The 21,805-nt window shown below is 42.6% G+C and overlaps 1 protein-coding gene across 3 annotated transcripts in view; it reads left to right on the forward strand.

Annotated features, from left to right (window-relative positions):
- SFXN5 (sideroflexin 5) overlaps positions 1-21,805 on the forward strand; it is a 101,130-nt gene that overhangs the window by 4,582 nt on the left and 74,743 nt on the right. For 2 of the 3 annotated variants that reach the window (XM_049794367.1, XM_049794387.1), the window contains exons 2-3: positions 7,593-7,661; positions 18,740-18,817. In XM_049794367.1, coding sequence (XP_049650324.1) covers positions 7,593-7,661; positions 18,740-18,817 — 147 coding nt within the window. Of the gene's footprint in view, positions 1-3,777; positions 3,814-7,592; positions 7,662-18,739; positions 18,818-21,805 lie in introns of those variants that run through there. The other variant, XM_049794378.1, reaches the window with a different exon arrangement.

Consider the following 21,805-nt stretch of genomic DNA (forward strand, 5'->3'; position numbering starts at 1 on the left):
TTTGGGTTTGATGTTTATCTGTTAACTTCACGGAACCTGCCAAAAAAGCTATCAGTTGGCTTTTTTACTTCTCTATCAGCCAGGATTGGATTTTAAACAGGGAGTTTGTTTGTATGCATCTTGTGCTACAAGATGTAAACCCCTACTACTCCATGTAAAGCCCACGAAAGGTTTCCATGCTGCATCCTGGCTGTGTTCACATTCACGAGCAGACCTGTCACTGCAGGTGGCTGAAGTAACTGAGATGCAGGAGCTACTCCCATACAGACTTTTTAATACTGTAAAGTCAAATTGAGAGCATCAGAGGACTAGGAGTCGTTCAACTCCTTCACCTCTTAGCTTCAACTTGTAACGGGCTGGACTGCAAGTATGCATGTAATTACGCAGCTCTGCTGTCCGACCGTACCTTGCCAAAGTCCCATTGCTCAGTGGCTTGAATTTTCTTAATTTTCTTTGGTTTAGCTTAAAACTCTTCCTAATTAATTTAAAGCTGACGTAAGCCTGATTTTTTAGCTCACACACCCCCCCCCCCCCCCCCCAAAGTCTGCATGCCTTTTGCTCTGGCTTAATTAAATCCTTTTTAAAATCACACTGTAATTAAATCGGTAAAGTCGCACATATCTCCTGTTCTTCCCAGGGCTGGCCAACATATACTTTCGAGGAATACTCGCCCTCTTTAAGATGATAAACAAGTGCTTGCTAATGGTCACTTACCTGCATCTCACTGCCTTTCTTCAAATTTCTTGAGCCTGCAAGTAGTTTCCTTCTAGTTCTTATCTCGGAGTCAGCTGGATCTTCCATGGCCCACAGCACAGCCACTTTAATGAGCTGAATCTGTAACGTACTCCTGTGCTCGCTATGAACTGCTGTGCCATGCAAGGGAATTAATATTCCCAGCCACTTTGCAGAACTTCATCTTGCTTGCAGGCTGGTGAGAAGCGGTCCCAAAATAGCCGCGATTAATCACAGGAAATTTGTGTTATTCAGTTTTCTTCCAGATAACTGTTTACTACAACAGATGTTACAGGAATAAAATGGTAAAAACGATCCACGGATGGATATTTGGGAGCTGAAGGTCAAACTTCTGGGCATCTTGCAAGCTCTATCCCTTGCATGAGTATGATAGCCAGAGCTAGAAATCATCCTGTTGAAAAGGAACCATTCTGAATTCTCACTTAAATCCAGGTTTGGTTGACTGCAACGTGCCATAGGGCTGCTGCTGTGCTGGTGCACTGAGCAGTGACCGGTTGTGCCTGTGCCCCGGGGCTTGATCCTCTCATCCCGTTCGCTTGTTCTAACAACTGTTGGGTTTGTTGGATGGATGCAGAGTTGGTGTGTCCAGTTTAAACCTTGGAGGGAGGTGGAAATACCTTGCTTTCCCCGCTGTTAGATGGTAATGGGCATGGAATGATGGAGAATGGATGGAGGAGAAAGGGTCAGAAGGAGGTATGGGAAAGACACACTAGAACAGTGAGTAACAGTTTTAACACTGAAATGGCAAATAAAATAAAATTCGCTCTTCTTAGTATTTGTAATAACGAGTTAATTAATGTGCAGGTGTTTGCTAGAGCCTGGGACAAGGCGGTGGTAGCTGGTAGGAGAAGGGCTGAGCCATGACTTGGCTGTCTGAGTTGCAGGAATAACGGGGTGCTCCATTGTGATGACCTGCGGAAAGTGGTTCCCTAAGTATAAGGATTTACAATATGGACCGTGGGCAAGTACTTGCTGCAATGCCTGGCCTTTCCCTGCTTGTCCTGCACCCCAGGAGTTTGTTGTAGCACCATTTTGCTGAGATAATTCTGTTATGAACAAGAGCACCAGCTGCTTTGTGTATCCTAAAGCCCTCTAACTGACAGAGCTTAGAAAGAAAGCAGTCATAACGCGGGGAAGGAACCACTTGTTAGCAATGGCAGAACTTCAAGCAGTTACAGAAGAAAAGTATAAAAACTAGAAACTGCAATATTGTGCTTCACCTGAGGTCAGCCTCTTGTTTTCCCGAGGCTGAGGCTTTCAATGAGGCGTCTCTTTGCTGTAGAAACCCCAGTATGATGTGGCAGTGTCTGGACTGATGTAGCTTAACACCAAATTTTAAATAGCTTTTTCTGATAATGAAGAGAAAGGAGTAAGAAAAATGTCTCTGTAACATGTTTCTGGATTTATTTCTGTCAGTGGTTTTAAATTAACTTCTTCATAGGGGTTTCCTCATTCCTCTTAGCAGAGCCAAAAGGTCCTGTAAGAAAATTGAGAAGGTCAGGTTAGTGCCTGCCCAGTCACTTGGCCTTACCTGTTGCTTTGGAGCGCAGCAAAGAAAACTAGTAATATGCAGTGGATTAATTTGGGTTGGAAAATAATTTGGGAGTTGAATGTATTTTAAGCTGAAAGAATTTCGTTATGTTTTTATTTATTTATTTCTCATCACTTTCATTCACAGTTAAACACAATACTCCCATCACACAAAGCACTGCAGTGCTCTGTGAAGCCTGAGTACAAGTGAGGAGTGTAAAATGTTAGTGTGTAAATGAACGTAAAGCTGTTCAGAGGGTTTCTGGGTTGAGTCCTCGTAGCTCAGCTGTGGGAACCAATTTTTCAGTTTGTTAGAGCCAAAGAAGCCCTTCTTGAAGGCTTCTTGTCTGTGGTCAGCCTGTAAAACAGTCTGTGGTATTTTGGCTATTGATTTCTTACTTACCCTGTAGAAACTTGGTATTTGTAAGGAAGTGTTTGAATCAGGATTGCTGAGCAAAATCCTGATCTGTTCTGTGAGTTTAGTTTTGTGGTTATGTTCACGAAGCCATCTTGAGTTGCTGTTGAGGTGCAACAGTTGGATCTGATTTAATTTGCTGCCAAATTTCTGAATGATTAGGATTTGGTTTTTTTTTTTTGCCTTTTGTTTTGCATGCAACTGTGTGAAAACAAATAACAGTCTTTACACTAATTACAAAAAAAAAATCTGATGCCTTCTAGTCAGGAGAAGCAGGGAACTGATCTGGGTGATGGAAGGGCAAGCAGCAAGGTCTAGCAGTCAAACAGCTTTCCATAGTCATCTGAAAAGGAAAAAAACCGAAAGTCCCAAGGCTGGATGGCAGTAAAAACAACGGGTGTTTTTTGCTCAGGGGCTGTATAGTCATGGGAAATATACTGCTGCTTAGGAGGGCTGAGGAGTGAAATACACAGTGATGATGTTTTGATGCAGCCTCAAGAAGACAACTTTGCTCTTGGTTTGAATTTGATTCCATTTTATGTGGTTCTCAGAGACACCGCAGAAAGAGAGCTTTTGTTGTGGAAAAATGAGGTTCTCATTCATCAGAGTTTTCAAAAAAACGAAACAGAACTTGTTCAAACTCATACTCCTCTACTTTTTTGGTCTGTTTTTTTTCATGAAACAGGGTATGGCACCGTGAATTGACTTTGAGAAGTTTTAGGTGTAGAACTGGGGACTTCCACCCATCCCACTCTGCCGCTCATCTTGCTTTCATGTTGCTCTCCCCTATCAAGGCTGAGCTTTATTTGCTTCTTTTCCCCTGGGTTTTTTGATTGCAAGTGAGCACAGCTTGCATGCACATGAGGGGGAGAAGTGGGATGGGGAAAGTGCTTTTTTACCAATTAGAATGTTTTTGTTTTTTTTTTCCAGTTGCTTGATTAACAAAGCTGCTGTCTTTAAAATCTTGGCCTGGACGTGGGAGTGAATGAGGTTTAATGCAGTTGCCTTGTTTGAAGAAGCTTGGACTAGAGGCAGCGGAGAGAGAAGTTTGTTAATGGCTTGTCTTCTGCTGTGCTGTCCTGTGGTGGTGATGAGACATGTTGTTGAGCCGACCTGTGAGGGTGCCGAGCTGATCAGGAATGCATTAAAGGATAACTCACTGTCATGGGACTACAGCTCATCCTGTTTCTTGGGATCTGGGAAAGAGAGCGGGCAGATTTTGGCTTCAATTGCTGTGACAGAGATTGAGCCTCAGGGTGACAATAGGCCTTCTGCTGGAAAGGTTGGGTGGTGGTTGAGCACCAGAATCCCCTTCATGGGAGACTTTTAAGATGGGTTTTTCACTTCCAGGCAGCCCATAAGAGCAGCAAGGAAAAGCACATTTTTTGTAATTGCATTTTAGAGAGCTTATGGTAATGCAAAAAGAAAATGGAAACCACAGCCAGTGAGTTGGATCTTGTTGCCTGCCTTAGGGGAGGGAGGATGGATTTGAGCTCCGGTCTCCTCACCTGGTCTCTTTGTGCATCCCTGATGGTCAGAGATGTTCTTGAGAACTGGCTTCTGCCTTGTGTTTCAGCCTAGGGAAGAGGTACATGTGCATTCCTGTCGTCCTTTCTTTGAAGTAGCAGGAGGGTAAATTTTTTTTTTTCCCGAATAATGTGGATGAAAGAAGCAAGCACTGAATTAGTCCTATCTGCTGGTGGACAAGCAGTTGGCTGTAGGTGACCTTGCACCATGAAGTACCTTGTGGTATCTGAGAAAAGGACACTTTGGCCATCATCTCCTAGCAAGCCCATACACAGCACAGTGCCTGCTACTTGTCCCTGTTAATTTTCTTGGTCCCTGTATATTCAGACTTTTTTTTTTTTTCCCAGGAAGAAGGCTAGGAGGATAAAGCAATTTTGCTTCTTGGAGAAAGCCTTCAGAAAGCCCCAAGGCTTCTTCATACAGATCTTTTAAGTTTCATGAGACTGGGAAAGTACTTCTTCTCATACTGGGTTGCAGCATTTCTGGTTGGTTTTGTGTGTATGTGTACTTAAAGATATGAATGTTGGCCACAAGCATTTGAAGGAATGGTCAGCAGCTCTGCATGGTAGAAGTAGCTTTTTTATATTTTTGTTGTTGTTGTTCTGGACCTCACCATGGAGTTCCACTGGAGCCTGAGTGAGGGCTGTTGTCCTGACCCTGCTCGACTGGTCCTGCCCTTGCCCTGGGGCTTGTCTGACCGCAGAAGGAAGGCGTTCAGGCAACACCACCACCTGAAACCAAATCCCTCGTTTAAGGATTAGACTTTTGGCACTCTTAGCTCTTCAATCAGACAGTTGCAGCATTGGGTGAGTGTCAGCGCTGGCACAGGGCAGGAGTGGAGGAGGGGGCGTGGGAACAGGCTTGCAGCAGGATGAGTTTGAGCTGCTGAAATGTGTCCTTAGCTGGGCATCGCTGAGGTTGTACCAGGCAAGGATCAGAGCAGGAGACCACCGCTGTACCTGAGCTAAACAAACAATGACCCTGGGCTACGGGACTGGCTTCCTGAGAGCCTCCGCAGCTTTGCACATTTAAATCTTTACTTCTCAAAAAACATGTATGCCATGCGCATTTGAACTTATGGTCTCATTCCCCCTTCCTTGAGCCTTGTACTGTCATTTACACCTATGTGAAGTGGGTGTAAAATACTGATGTTCTATTTAATTCTCTTTAATATTCTTTTTCTCACTGTGAGATGCATGCCACAACGATGAAGGCAGTGGAGAAGTCGGGACCACTTAAATTTAAAAATCCCCCCCTTGTGTTCTTGTTTAAACCATGTACTTATGACTGCTCTGAATTCTCTTATTGCTGTTCGGCATTGAGCAAGTGCAGAAGGCTGGGCAGTGGGAGAGGGACGATGGTACGTGGGAGCGCTCAGGATAACGTGACGAGGGACCAAGTGAGTCATCCGTTAGTCATGTCACTCCCTGCACCACTGGCAAGCATCGGGCAGTAGTGATGTGGAGGACAGTGGCATCTGCGGAGATCTTTATACTGAAAATAAAAGTAAGGCAGCAAAATGTCAAGCTCGCAAAAGCTAGAAAGTACCAGAATTAGTGTTAATTAAATCAATGCTAATTAAAAACCACTGGGCTTTTTTGCTGAAGTTATGTGAAGCTATTTTGTTTAGTTGTGGGTTTTTCTTTTTTTAGTGCAGAACATGGAAAAATAACAGCAGAGAGTTTTGTAAGCAGCTGAGAACTGGGTGTTGCAACGTGAGGTGGTGGACAGCAGTGTTGCTGGAAACTGCCATTAGATAGGGATTTCTGCCTGAATAAGTAGGCAGTATTACTGGTATTTCTCTGAGCTCGATGGATTCAGCAGAGAAGAACCAGCATGTTTCATAAAATTATGCCAGGCTGTGATTAAATGCCATTCTCACTGCTGTACCCATATTCCACTCCTTTATTTATAGTGCGCTTCCGTATTACAAATGCAAAAAGAGACTTGCCTGCGTGTGGCTGGAGAGCACCCAGGGCAAGGGGTCCCAATATTCAAGAGCATGTGGAGGTTCATGACCTGTGTCCTTTCTGCATCCGTGATGGGCTGCAAACTGCTGGGGAGAAGCCATAGGAGAGCAGCTGCTGGACCTGGCTGCCCCGTGTCTGTTTGGTGTTACCGATGTCCAGATGAGAGTTCAGGCTGCAGTAAGGCAGTGCTGGCACACTCAGCCTACATCTGTATCCAGATGAAGGAATCCAGACTGATGTTTGAGTGATGATGTACATGTATCCTGAGTGCCCTCCATATATCAGTATTTCACGGTCCAGTGCTTTGGGCTTGCCTAATTTAATTTATTTTTTAAATACTGAGTCAAAACTGCTCTCCTTTCCTTTGGACCTGCCCGTGATCTTTCCAGCCTATTTCAGACACCTTCCCCTTTCTTTCAGACTCTGTTCCCAGTTCTCTGGATCCCTTTCTGGTCCTTCAGACACTTTTGCTGCTCCTAGTGAAAGCATCTTCACCAGCTTTTGTGCGGTGTTATCCCTATGCAAGCACATCTAGATTGGATTTTTCCAAATGTGCCACTAACAAGCCCAAATCGTGAAGTTAGGGTTTCTTTTACGTATGTTAAGGTTCACAGTCCATCGTCTGCTCTGTGTTTGTGTAGGGACTGGCACAATGAAACCCAGCCCTAGTTCAGTGCCTGGACAATTCTGCAATAAATGTAAGACATAAAACTGGATTTGTACTTATGCTCATCTTAGACTTTTCTCATTTTTCCCAACAAGGAGAAAACTACTTGTTCCCTTGTTGAGACTAAACTCTTTTTAGAACATTTGAAAATATAATTTCACATACCTTTTTTTCCGGCGGTGTATGGGAGGAGTTTCTTCATGCTAGTCTCCCCAAAATCGGGGACCCCGTGGTGCTGCTGGTCCTGCGAGATGGGTGCTAGCAGGAATGAGGACAAGCAGCACAGGGACCGTGTTAAAGACATTGCAGGGTGGGAATTCCTTTTACAGCATTGCTCAGTATGGGAAGTCTGGAGCTGCATGTTGGGTTTTTGTGGCCTCAGACATCTCCCAGGAATCCCATAGGGAGGCAGGCAATATTTCATTTTGGGGGGGGAAAAAGTAATGGATGTTTCAGCAGCTTGATAGTATCCCTTTATTAAAGCATTTATATTGGTATCCTGTTAATAGCAATGCTGCTATTAGCAGGGTCCAAGTCCTCATCTTTTCCTTTCAGACTTCCTATCATAAATTACCAGTGAACAGCTTCTACATTATTTCTTTTTAGCTGCTATTTAGTTCTGCAGAGGAAATAAAACCTTTCTCTGCAGCAGGTGAAAGGCAATTTCTAACTGAACACGTTTTGTTTTTTTTTTTTTTTTTTTTTTTTTTTTGTTTCCCCTGTCTTCCAGACTTCATTTTATGGCAGATTCAGGCACTTCTTGGACATCATCGATCCGCGCACTCTCTTTGTTACCGAGGTAATGTATACGCACTTGTTTTCTGAAAGTACTGTTTATTAGACAGGTTTAGATTAAAAACAATTTCTTCTGTGAACAGCAGAAGTAATGAAGCCAGGTTTCCAGTGGATTTGTGTCTCACAGTTGATTGATTGCCCAACTGAGCTCTGTTAAATCTGTAGCAAAACTTGCTTTTTATTAGACATCAGCAAATCCACACCTGTCAGTCTCATATCTCCCTCTAGTAACTGGTGAGACCCTGAACTGGTTTCAGTCAAACTTGCCAGTGATGTAGTCTTTCCAGAAGGAAAATTCCTACAGGTCTTCTTGGAAAAACATGCAGGTGAGTAGATGAGAGAGCAAATATTAATTCTTACGGAGGTAGTGAGCTGAGTGGGTTTGCACCAGTTTTTCAGTGGCTGCACTCAAGATGACCTTTTCTGAGGAAAGTGTTGTAGTTTTTCCTTAGTTATTACTGTGTTTCTAACAGGCTTTTGGGTTTCTGGCCCATTTATGCTTCGTTTAGTGTTATCCTGCATTATTGCATTTCTCTGCTTTCATAAAATAGTGACTAATAGTGGTGGGGAGTCCTTTAGAAGAAATATTTCTACTGGTGATCTTAAATTATGCCTGTTGGCCAGAAAACTTAGGATTTTGCTCCCCGCCCCCCCCCCCCCCCCCCTTTTTTTTTTGAGGCGGGGTAGCGTAAGATGAAAATACACATGCAAGCAATTCTCAAAACACAGCGAGCTGAACTGCTCATCATAGCTAGCTGTGAACTGAGTCCAGTTCTTTACACACTGTGATAGCAGTGGGGGAAAAAACACCTGATGCAATTTTAAATAATCTCTTTCTTCTAAATCAGCTAGCTTTTTTCAAAAACAGAAGGCTAAGATGTATCATATCATTCATTTTGACTACCTTTTGTATGCGTGCCCAAGAGAACCGCAGACAATAAAGCAGCTGTTCTTACACCATCAGGTTGAAGGTTATACTTTCCTTTGTAAAAGCACAGGTTCAGATCAAGTCTGAGATCAATTTTCAAAAGCCACCAACCTCAATATGGAGCTCAGCCTGGGGAGGTAACCTGCTAGCAAAAGAACATTTCAATTCCAAAGAGGTGTCGTGTCATGATAAAAGGGAAGGAAAATCACAATATTACCTGAGGATGCAGTGGAGTTTGCAGATGTTAGAGCTGCTGTTTAAAGAGGATGTAAGCACATATGCCAGAATAAAAACAATACTACGCATTAAAGGCTTGGTGCTGCTCTTACCTTAGCAGAGATTTAGCGTTAAGTTCAACACAGTGCATATTAAAGGAGTGTTTTTGACAGCATGGGGAATCCTCCCGTGTGTGTTTGTGGTGATGCAGAGGCTGTTGTATGTGGTTTGTGAGCTCTCTTTATATATTTTCATAATTTTGATTCTGAAATTCATAAATGGATGCAAAGGGCCTTCACTACCTAATGATGCTTTTTGGAGGGAAGGAGAGGATACTCTGCACGCAAAAGGGAATGGGATGTTGGAGAAGGGAGACCATCTTTGTCCATTTTTGTCGTGCACTGGGAATGCTAATTGAACACCTAAAGACAGCGAGGAAGCAGGCTCAGAAATGGATCCAGACAAACATTGAAACACCCTTCTCTCGCCAGGCAAATTTGCACCAGAAAGCTTTGCAGGGTTGATGTTTGGTAGGTTTCCATAAGTGTGTGGTTTCCAGCCTACTGTTCTGGGGCACAATGTCTGGGACGGGATCTGCTTAGGATATTTGCAGATGAACATGGGTCTGGGGCTCCAGGCAGCTGCACCAGGAGTTCCTGAGTCGAGGTCACTTGGACAGAGGTTCTTCTGGTAGGACAGAAGCAGGTGATTCTGCTCATCTTTTTGGTGGATTTTGTTATGCCTCAGCTTGTTTTCTTTTCCTCCTTTTAGAGGAAAATTCCGTTAGGTGGAGATCATCCATCCAGTTCTGTTTAGTTAAAATTTCTCTTCCTTTGGGAATGTTTTCATGTTCTAATAATAATCCTCACCTTTCTCAAATCTCCAATTAAGCCTGTACTGTGTTTGTATGTAGGTTTTTGTTGGTTTTTTTTTTTTTTTTAAGCTGGGTAACCCACAGTGCACAATGCAGGACCAAACTATTGTTTTTTACAATGGCATTAACAGAGAAAAAGGACACAGTTCTCAAACCTACTTCTTCTGTATCTCCAAAGTGGGGGAATACGAGTAAACTTAATCAAGATAGTGGTTCTACTTTTTGAAGTTACAAAATAGGTTTAAGAAGGCATCACTGTGTTCACATTTGGGATAGAGTAAGCACTTCCACACTATGGCTATGGTAGTATAATGAAACAATTTAAATTGAGCAGTATAACTCAGTCTGGTTTCATTGTGTACCCAAAACCTCAATTCTGTCTGCCATTTGTTACCTCAAGCAACAAGCAGTTGTGGTTCCAGAATGAAAACAGGTGTTTTAGATCCTGAAAGGCTCACTTTTCCCCTCCTTTGTGAATTTCTTACTTTTTAAGGACTGAATCCCTTTTGCACTTTGAGGACAACTGTCTTTCTCGTCATGCTCCGTGTAGAGGGTGTCTAGACTCATGGGCAAGCTATCTGTGAGTAAGCAGAGGTACCTGCTCTTAGCTTCGATGAGATGTTCCCTCCTTTGGCTCAGCCACATGCTTTTCTACCTTCCCATTGTCAACTTTTCAAATTGTTAGAAGTTTTTGAAGAGGTTGTTAAGGTCAGCTGGTGTAACTTAATTTTTCCAGACACTTTTTGACAAGGTTCTTCTAAGAAATGAAATCTAGGGAAAAAAGACCAAAATCCGAGTGGCCCATTTTTATCCTGGAGGGAGCTGTCAAGATCTGAATGTCTTAAGCAATTCTGGGCCCCAAACTGAACCTCAACAAATGAGGGAGGTTTGGTGTCCTTCTATGGGGTATAATAAGCATCGGTCTGAATTTCGTGGTCTTCAGGAATGGCTTGGTGGCTTTCCAACAGAGGAACTGGCCTTTGTCCATTTTCTTTGGGAGTTTGAATTATATATTCGTGATGCTTCAGTAGACCTTAAGCAGCACATTTCATGAAGTCTACATGAGTTCTCTTTCCCTGGAGAAGTCTCTTGGCAAAATAGATGTGGACACCTGGGGTCACGGGAAGCACTTCTTGGAGCACAAAAGCTGCTTTGTTGATTGTCCTACTTGCAGTGGTCTGTATATCTGATCTTGTACTTTAAAATACTCTGTGTGTATATACCTATAACTAAAAGCTATTTGGTTTCCTTTGATAATTTAGGTGGCAAATTAAAATCTAGAAAGGGTTTGATGAGAAAGCAGCCGTTTACAGAGAGCTCCTTCCCGCTGACAGATGGCTGCATCTTTCAGGCCCAGGGTTCTCGGGGAACAAATAAATTGCTGTTTGTCTTGGAGGAGCTCACTAGCAAATGTAAAAAAAAGTAGATAAATGAGTCTCTAATGAGAAAAGAGGTTAATCCCATGGAAAATGCTGGGAAATGTAATAATTTTTTTTTTTCCTACTTCCTTTTTTTAATTGCTGTGTGTTACATCATTGCATCCTACTGGTGGCTGTGTTTTGAGGAAGGATGAAGTGATCCCTCCAAGTGGGGGAAACCAAGCACAGTGATATCAAGTATAATTAGTCTTGCTGACAGTCCTCTCTTACTCATTTAGTTTTCAATAAAGCAGATTCTTAACACAATTAAAAACTTCCTTGTCTTTTAGAGGTTCTTGAGCATTAATCCTCAAGGGATGCATATTGAGTACAGGATTATGTTGTAGCCGTACTTTGCAGTCTGTGAACTCGCAAAAAGAAAGCATGTGCTTGTGCGAGGCACATGGCGGGGGCAGTTGGAAGCCAGTTGCTCCAGTTTTATCTTTAGTGGGTTCTGGTAGAGTAATTATCTGTATCAACCTTACCTACCAATTTTACTTGCTTTCTGAGTGCATATGATATTGAAACAAGGCACTGACCTTGTGTCAATATAGCATGTAACCTCTAAAGAGGAGGTTTTCTTGTGTGCTAATTCATACCATTACTGGCTTTCTAATGAAATAATTTTTTGGCAGCTGCAAGTTTGCAAACTTTTCCAATAATCAGGAAATGTGTAATTTCAGAGGTCAAGCCTAACAAGTCCTGTTGCTGAGACCATGAGAAACCCCTCAGTGGGGGTAATGCATATTTTTGAAATGTGTGAGGTTAAAAAGATTGGAATAATACTTTTAATTGCTCTGTAATTAAGGTCCATTGGGAGAAGCAGTAGGGACCAGCAGATATTTTGATAAGGCTAACTTACCCCATCTGACATTAGCCTGGACAGACTGTTAACACTCTGTGGGAAGCTCTTCATGGAGAAAGCTGTGGTTCTGATAATAAAAAATAAAGCAAAAGTGAAATAGGAATTAAACTGAGCTCAAAGGGGCCGTGTGTTATCTGCTCTTGCTTTATCTCATTGTTCAAAGCATAAATCTGCAGAGCGCTGAGCATCTTGCATTCCCATATTTGGGTTTAAAATGGAAGCAGGATTAGATGTATGTTATTTATATGAACGATACCTTCTTACTCAGCAGATTGACTGTCTGTGTTTATTCAGTGTCACATCTGCTGGCTCTACTTGAACAAAAAGTTTCTGGCTCCTGTTGTCTGTCACTGTAGATCCAATACAATAGGGCCAGCTGGAGTCAAGTCTGCCGTATGTATCATTCGTAGAGTAGTGAGACAAAAATCGGAAACTGTTGAGTTGCTGATGGCAGAGCACAGCTGGATTTCTGTATCCCACATCAAATTTGCAGTGCTGGTGGCCAGAAGACTTTTGCTTTGGATCACATGCCAGTAAGTCATCGTTGCTCTGAACCTGAAACTAGTGAAACTCGCACGCACGCAGCGGATCATCACTGGGCTAATGTGGCCTCAAAACCCTGATACAAGCCCCATATTAGCAGAGAGAGATGCAAACTCTTCCAGCGTGCCCTGTCCCATTCGTGGATTTTCTCTGAAAAACCTCGAATGCAAAACTTGACTCTTTTTCTGTTGATTCTGTAACAGTAATGTTGTAGTGCTACTGGCATAATGACTGTTATTACGGTCTGTATGTGCACATATGGGTTTCTGGAGGCAGCTCTAAGCCATGTGTAGGCATCAGTTGAGATCCAAAAGAAGACAAGGCACAGATCTCTCAGACAGAAACAGTGTGCCCTTGAGCAAGGAGGACAAGGTGAAAAATCGGTACAGGAGCTTATGTGCTGGATGGAGGTGTCTGACACATGTACATGTGCGCAGTCATCTATGGGACACAACGTAGTTGTCTTCTATCCCACCAGGGTGTTGGAGTGATACCTGCGAGGGACTTGGGGTGCCAACGAAGGATTCCTGGAGGTGGCCATCAGCTCGTTGTGATGTAGGCTACTTTCCTGCTGGCATCTCTGGTTTTGTTCTTTCTCTTTTCTCTGGCGCACCAAACTAAGCCCCTAATAATGTGATCCTTCAGCAACTCTTTCTACAAAGACTGAAACTTTCTGCTGATGTAGTCCTGCAAGTGTGCTCCAGGCGATGACCTTCTGAGTCAACACCTTTTGGCCTGAGTCAGGGCAGAACAGGTTACATTAGCTCTCTGAACTAACGCCTGTGGGTTAAATCTAAGCCAGTTCATTCGAACTGAGTCAGGTAGTGGATTTTGGCCATGCAGCCAGCTTGTGCCATGCAGCTGAACACTCTTCCTCTCCAAAAGGTGCCTGCTGGGAGCTGTCCTGGCCCATGGTAAGTGCCAAACTGTGACCGGGAATCACTTGGCAGAGGGCTAGATGGTCTGAATCAAAACTATACCAGAGATCATGCTGATGCAGGCTCATGCCTGGGCTCTGACTTTAATAGCACAGCCATAACCATAAAACCCAGGCTCATGGATCAGTGGTAGCCCATTGCATACTTCTCACAGGCTTAGTGAACTGAGCTGTGGTTCAAAAGCTGGGCGTTTTCCAGCTGTGTTCAGCACGAGGCAATGCTTGAGCCTTTATCCAAAGACCTGTTGTTGGGTAGTGTTTCCCAGGCGGACGTGGCTTAAGCTGCTGTGGTGGAGCACCAAGTGTGGAGTTTGTGCTTCTGAATCGCTGAGCATGGTAGATCCCTGGCACTGCTTCTGGGCTTAGGTTTGTAAGAACATCCTCCGGGTGCAGATGGTCCGTCTAGCACCCTATTGTGAGAGCTGAGACCCCATCATCCACCACTAGAAGTGCTCTAGTTTTTACAAGATAAGGGGTATGAAAGAAATGATACAGACTAGTAAAAGCTGTGGTTGCATTTTTTTTTTTTTAAGTGATGCTGTAAAAACTCAAGTGACACTTCTTCCTACAGATAGCAGTAGAGAAATCAAGCAACAATAAATATTGAAACAGTAGCACAACCTTGTAGACAGACCTCTTTTTTCCCTGTTAAAATGGAAATGAAGTGTAATCTTAGACATTATCAACTATCATAATAATGCTATATTGTGCTAAAAGCCAGGGAGTGGAGCTGGTTGGCATTTGGAGCTGTTGCTTGCTGTAAAGTTATTTCCTATTTTTTGGAGGCTCTGGTTAAAAGAGTGTGCTTGACTTTGCTAGAAGGGGATACAAGGCACTAACAAAATTTTGAGGCTGTGGGTCGTCTGCTAAAACTACCTGAACACCTCCAAGCCATGTGAAAGGCATCTTCTTAATGTGGTCCTTGCTTTTAACACTTTTGTTCGCTTTCTGTACCACTCTTTTGTTGACCTCGGGAACCATCAGCAGTCTTGATCTAGGACTCTTTTATTTGAGAAAGTTCCCCTCTCTCCCCACAGAGCTGAAAGAGGAAATTCATGAAGACTGCAATTTTAAAAGCAAAATCGGGCTTTTTTGTTTTCTGTTTGTTACCATACTAAACAAGATGGGATCTGGCCAGGGTTGTTATAGTAACTACTAAGATTTCCTCAAGAGAAGGAGAAAAAAATAGAACACAGACCCATTCATCTATTACTTCCAGTTTTTCATTCAGAGTTACATGCTGTTCTGTGGAGATAATTTGCAAGACACGCAGTGTAGGTAATTTCAGTGACAAAAACACATACCAATAATGAGCACAAATGGCTCTCCAGAATGTTGTGCTGGCACTCCTGAGTTATTTTCTAGCTTTGGAGGCAAGAAGGGTTGTCTTCACTGGATCTGCAGTCATTAGTCATTCAGCTGTCTGGCTTTTCACCTCTGGATCATTGGGCTGTCTACAATATTACATAATTATATTTTATTGATACTCATGCTAGGTAATAGCTTTTTCCTAATACGATATTTTTAAGCAACCAAGAGGCCAACAGGGTAAGAAGCTATCAAGAACAACTTCAAGACGCTCAAGTCCTGTTGTGATCTTGTGTGATAACTTTTCTACACAGGTTGGAAATGCCTGAAACAGCCTAAAAATCCTATTTGTTTATCATGCCTGCAGGGCTTCATAGCTTTCCAGTGATCAACACAACTGGTCTTTTTTGTAGTTGGTCATTGCGGCCACAGAGCCCTGAGGGTCTTGCAGGAATTTGAGCTCGCCCAAAAGAGCATGGCCACATGTCTGTGCTATTGGATTTCTTCCCATGTGTCTGTTTCTCGAGGTCAGCTTTTCTTTTGTATGACATCCTCAGCCCTTCTGGAGGACCACTACATCACCCAGTGCAGCATCACCAAAAAATAACATCCTAATTAATAACTTTTCCTTTTTGTCCAATGTCAAGAGGACTTGGCTTAAATAATGACTCATTTCTCTGCCTGGGATATTCGATAGATGTGGAAAAGTATGACCTGTTACTTGCCTTATCCATTGAAGTATTCAGGATGTACTTACGCTCCTAAAGAATGCCAGCTCCTTCCAGGAAAGGACTCACATATTCACTTTATCACTTGCTCATTATTTTTTTATTAAGATAAGTTTAAGTTTTAAGACAGATTTAGCATATGTATGCATAAGGGAAGGGGGCTAAAAGTTAAGACACAAATTTTTGTTGCTATATACAGCTTGTCTCTTATGTCTGTTGGATAAAGGCAGTTTGGTTCAAGGGGATACAGAGCAAGCAGCTGGAGGAGAAATCCACTGAAGATCACTAAATCCACAGAAACCTCATCAGCCTTGGCTGAAACAGTGGGAGGCTGGGAAGGTGCTTAGGGGAGACATTATTTCTGCTTGCCGCCTTCTTGCTTTTCCCTGTGTACCTGCTTGTGGCCACTGTTGGAGAAAGTTTGAGTTGGGTGGATGTTTTTTCTGAACCTGTAATGAAAGCTTTTATATATAAAGTCATTTTTGGAGCAAAGCAGTGTTTCCACAGCCAGCTTTTTAGGTGAAATGGGTGATTGCCTAGCCTTTGAAGAAGGAGGAAGGTTCTTGGACACACTCAATCCTCCTTCATTTCCTACACTCTTTGTAAAATCTGTAAAAACTGGTGAATATAGTTTTCTGAATTTCACAATGCCCCAATACAATGGGCATAGAAGAGCAAAAGAAAGTGCTCACACCTAGAACTAAAATATAGTCCAGTGTTGGCCTTAACTATCTTTCTTTGAGATCCTTCATGCTCTCAGCATAGCTTAGTCCCTTTCGGAATGGGAAACGAACGCACCAGCAATCGAGGGTGATGCCTGAATCTGCAGGTTGAGCTAAGCCCCATCTGGTAGGACAAATCCAGAGCAGCACTGAGAAGTCCCAAGCAAGTGGCTTAGCAAAGTGCGAGAAGCACAATCAACAGCTCTTTCTGCAGGGGCATGTCAGGTGTGGAGCATGGGACAGGCTGAGTCAAAGAGGGAGCCAATTTCAGGCCAACACACCCAGAAATAGGCCAGAAAACAGTAAATTTATCACTACACATGTGAGCTTCGGCTGGTAGCACTACCTCTGCATTAGCACCAAACACGAACAAGCCTCATCTCTGAGCCCACGTTTTGCCAAGAATATGTAGTTTTTTGCAGAGGTCGTTCCTATCTGATGCTAAGCCTCATTTGGCGTCTTTGTACAGACTCTCCACTTCTGCTGAGTAGCTGCTAATCAGTGCAAGAATATATAAAATATGTAAAATACCAGGGCTGGAAATAATGTGGCGCTGATGATGATGTGAGCTCAGTCAGTGTAAAAACGGCTGTGGATCTGATCCCAACCCGCTTGCTCTGCAAAGTGAAGGAATTGCCACTATTCCATATGTCTTGCGTGTTGAATGTTTTAAGGACAATAGTCATTCATTAATTGCCGCTTTCAGGTTGGCGTAGCTGCTGGCGCTTCCAAGGAAACAACAAAGTACTCTTTGATGTTTGCATGAAAAGGAGAAGAGAAGTTTCCCTGCAACCGATCCCATGGAAGCGAGCACATAATGAGCTCAGGGACGCTCGCCTTATTTGCAGGAGAGTTGTGAGAGTGGAGCTTGCAGTGACGATGAGGAACCTTGACATGATTACACTAAAAGCACAGGGCTTGAGATAAGCCACCAGCACATTTATGTTATTTTAGACAAAATATTCTGTATTTATGAAAAGTCCTCTGGCACTAATATTAGAAAAGCTGTCAGAACAACAGAGCTAGTGCAAAATGTCAAACTGAAGCCTATGTTACTCATCTGGATGACAGATAACCTGCAGGAGGCTTTTGAAAATGTTTAGCTGAGTGATTTGTTTGGCTTCAAATATTTGGGAGCCATTACTCGGTGATCTGGTGCTTTCTGCAGGCTTGGATAAGCAGATTTAACCCCACCAAAGCCGTTCTTTATATCCTGGCTTGTTCCTTTTTGGCTTGGACTAATCAAAGAATCTTTCTACCTGTCTACTTCTGCTCTGTGGGGTTATTTTTATTATTTCAAGATATATATATATATAATGTTGAATATATATATACACACTATGTAATGTAGTATATATAAACACACAATATAGATGTATTTCTTGAAATTTTTATATATATAGTTCTTGAAAGTATTATAAACTTTGCTTCAACTGCAGAACGTTCTTTTATATTTCTATACATATATGAATAACTGTTCTGGGGGTAAATTGATGATTCTGACAGGCTGGTAGCATGGCTTAATGCTCTTGTGATCCCTTGAACACACAAAATGTATTTATTCTTCTATTTTATCACAATGTGAGGAAGAACTTTATTTATACATGCATATATTTGAATCGCTGGCGATAGTCAGATTCTAACTTTAACTTCACTGATGACTGACTTCGGTATTTTTAGAGAGAACATAACTGGTTGTACAAACCCCGTCTAAATGAGTGTGTAACAGGCGCTGTAAAAAAGCAGCACAGGTCAGCAGTTCAGTGTAGTGGCACTCTCAGATCTGTCTGAAGTATATTAAAATGTCATGGTATTTCAGATAAATTAACTCAACTCAGACTTCAGTGTGCAGATACAAAGCAGTACTATTAATGTTGCCTTGCATGCTGTTAAATGCTAGGCCCAGTGGAGCTGCTTTTCTTTATGTGGCTGTGCTGAGATTGGGCTAAAACTTGCTGTGTTATAACTTTTTAGTGGGCACCGAGTTCTTAGTGGTGATGCTTAATATGTGCAGGCTTCTACTTTGCTCTTCCCTTCGGCTGTACCTCCCCAGTACATGCCCTGGGAGATTTAAGCAGTTTCACTGGGAGATATAAATCTGAGAGTGGCATGTGGTGATACCAATGTCTGAGATGGGTATTCTGTGTTGTACCGGAATGTATCCATTTTGTTTTAAACTATTTTCTACCTTTAAGTGAGAGCTCATTCACATCTCCAAGATTTATCAGATCTCTGGTACCGCACTGAAGACACTCAAGTTTTTGTTGATGTCTTCTATAGAAGCATTGCGAGGGGGAGTTTCTTCTATTTTCTCTTTTGTTTCTTCCTCTATACTTCAGTAGTTAGATTTAAAACAGCAGGGCTGTGCCAACCAGCAAAACAAGTATCCATGCATCCTTTTTACTTTTATATCATACGGGTAAAAGGACCCCTCATAAGGTTTGCATGAAAGAAGATTAATTCTATAAATTAATTCATTGCCTTCAATAAAACAATTCAGTGCAGGTCAAGCATTGCTGACCACATTGCTGTTTTATTTGCAGAGTCGTCTGAAGGAAGCTGTGCAGTTGTTGGAGGATTACAAACATGGGACTTTGCCCCCGGGAGTCACCAACAAAGAGGTAAGAGGAAGAAGCCTTTGCTCAATTCCTAGTTCTTCCTGTCATCTAAAGTGGGGAGGATGAGGTGGCGTTTTTAGGCTGGGTCTACAGTCAAATGCACTACTGCAGGACACTTTTGGTGTTTCTGCTGGTAAAATCCCATACCGGCTCTGTAGAGTTGATTGCTGACTTTTGGAATGTTGCTTCTGGTCCCTTGCAGCTCAACTGCCAGTGTGTTACAGTGAATTTGGGTTGTTCTGAAGTTTCAACGTTATAAATGTTGCTGAGCAGAAGTGATAGCAAGGGGCTTGCAATACGAACATGCAAGTTTTTTATTTAGAATAAGTAGAAAGTTCGTACTTTCTGACTTGTGGAGTTAACGATTACCTTGGGCCAAGGCTATTGCTTCCCTTTCCCTTGCAAAATGTATTTGTACAGTTAAAAGAAAAAAAAAAAAGTAATTTTCTTTTCTTAGCTGAAGGAAACCTTGCTGTCAGTCCTGTAGGTTCTTGTACCAGCAACTGTGATGCATCAGCCCCCTCTCCTACTGTGTTCCTGTTGGTTATAATAATTGCTGTGTTTCTTCAGGGAAATAAATGTTGTTTGGATTATGTATAACCCTCCGGATGTCCTTATGTTGTAGATTATACCATCAGTAGTGGTACTTTTTGTTGGGTGATGTTCCTACTGTTGGGATGGAAGCTGAAGGAGGTTGTGGAAGCCCCACTGATGCAAAGGTCTTAGCAGGGTTTAGGCAGTTTTTGAGAAAAGGGTCATTTTTGGTAGAACTTGATTCTGCTTCGGGGTGGGCTGGGTGATCTCTCCAAGACCCTGTCTGTCCTGTTTTCTGGACCTTTGTTGGATATTCATCTGTATGAACACATGAAACTTGTGGAAGCAGAGATGAGTATTGCAGGGGGGCTAGACTGCTTTTTGAGCCTTTTACCTCCAAATCAGTAGGATGAAACAAAAGTCATCGATCTTCCTGTGGGTATTATCTCAAACACTTTTCCTTATCTGTCCACGTGTAGACACCTGACCATAACACCGACACAGGAGCTTTTTTGCAGTGCTTGTTTGTGCATCTAGCACAAAAGACTTCAGTCCTATGTAATTTAATGTAATATAAAAACCAGCATGAATTGATTGGCAGACCTGCTTCGGGAGATATAAGAAGCAGGCGTGCCAAAGGACCAGCGCACCTCCCATGTCAACAGTGGTGGAAACGGTAGAGAGCTCTTCTCCCATGCCCTGTAGGTCAAATAACCTCTTTTATTTTTTTTTTCCTGTTCACGTGTGATAATTTCTTCTCATGAAAGACAAGTATAACAGGTAAATGGAGAAAATTAAAATTTGCATTCGCTTTAGAAAGTGGCTACTTGTGTGGTAGGTGTTGTGTTGGGAAAGAGGCATGGCTTCAACAAAAAATAAACGGGAAATATCTTCTCCCTGCACAATGTGCAGTACAAAGCATTGCTTTCCTGGTCTTTTGGCGTCACTGCATTCTTTCAACCATAATCTGATGGCAAGAAAAAAGAAACAGGGGTTGAGGAAGGGAGAGAAGCAGGGAATGATGCAGCAGCAGATGACTCAGTTCCCATCTGCCTTTAGAAATACAAGTCATTTGCTGTGGCAAACCACACAGACTTTTGACCTACATTTTGCGTTTGCATAGTGACAGACCTAGGTTATACCCAGACTTCATTCAGAATGGCATTGAGAGCGAGCAAACAAAAGTATTGTGTTTTTTGTTTCCCTCAGTCATGACAATGTACACATGAGGTGAACCTTGTTATGCAAGTTGGAGGGTTCTGAGTGTAAAATAAAGGTATGGGGCAGAGGAGGAGGGAGAAAATGATGCCAAAAATGCCTTTCCTGGAGAAATGTTAGACATCCGTGTAAAAAAAATATTTTTTTGTAGTAAAATCTTGACGTGGTTCACTTTGATCACAGTGTCAATTATGTTACAGGCGGTTTAAGTAGTTTTGCTGACTGTAGGATAAAGTAGCTCTCCCAGGAGGAGCCTGGGGTGGAATTGCATCATGTGCTTGTTACTGTATTTAACTGTGCTTTGCTGCATTAATTAAACCAAGCCACAGGGAGAGGTTAGAAGGCTATGGGTAGATCCCAGCAAGTCTGTGAGACTTGAATGTTCACCCAAGATACCACAACCACTCTAAAAAGGGTGAAGATGGAAGGGACCTGAAAGCAGATGACAATCAGTGTGCCTGGGCTGCAGTGCGATGGGAGCAACCACAACTACAAAGCAGCTGGAGCTGCCTTGTTAACCTGGAGAAAGGATCCATGAAGCCAGCAGGTATCAGTCCTTCTTTACTCCTGGAGCTGCTGATTGTAATGAAACCGGAGGTAAAGTGGGCAATAAAAGGATCAAGCGCTGTTTGGCATTCTTGTGATCCACCTGGGTGAAGGTGAATGGGAACTTCTGACTGGGTTAATTGGGAGCTTTCCAGTGTGGCACGATGGGCTGGCCAGCTCTTAGGCCATGATGGTGATGTTCCTCAAGGGACACCTGAAAACCCTGAGTCCCTCTTGTCTGAATGCTCTTCTTCTTCCAAGTGTGCTCTTGAGTGGACTTGATTAAACTACTTGCCTGTGTATGGTTGCAGTGAAGCAGGTGAAAATCTTCAAATGTGGTTGCTGATTATCTCTTCTGAGAGCATGATTATCGCCAAATGGGTGGATATCTTCATCCTCTCAAGCAGACCCACCAATTTAGAAACAAACTTCTCCTGTAGGAGAATTGAAAACTGCAATTAATCATTGCACAGGTGGATATTGTTATGTGCTTTTCTCTTTGCATCAAAGGTGATCTTTGTAGTCTTTTATTGGCATTAGTTGTTTCCATCCCCTGGGGCATCTTCTTGTCATGCAGCTCACGTGGTATCATTCTGCCTTTGTGTTTACTGCTGTGCTGCAATCACAAAATAACACTGAACTTTCAGCTTTGCCAGTGATGACCATTTCTATCAAAGAACTAAAAGGCCCCGA

The sequence above is a fragment of the Accipiter gentilis genome, chromosome 3 (assembly GCF_929443795.1).
Source record: "Accipiter gentilis chromosome 3, bAccGen1.1, whole genome shotgun sequence".
NCBI classification, from domain to species: domain Eukaryota; kingdom Metazoa; phylum Chordata; class Aves; order Accipitriformes; family Accipitridae; genus Astur; species Astur gentilis.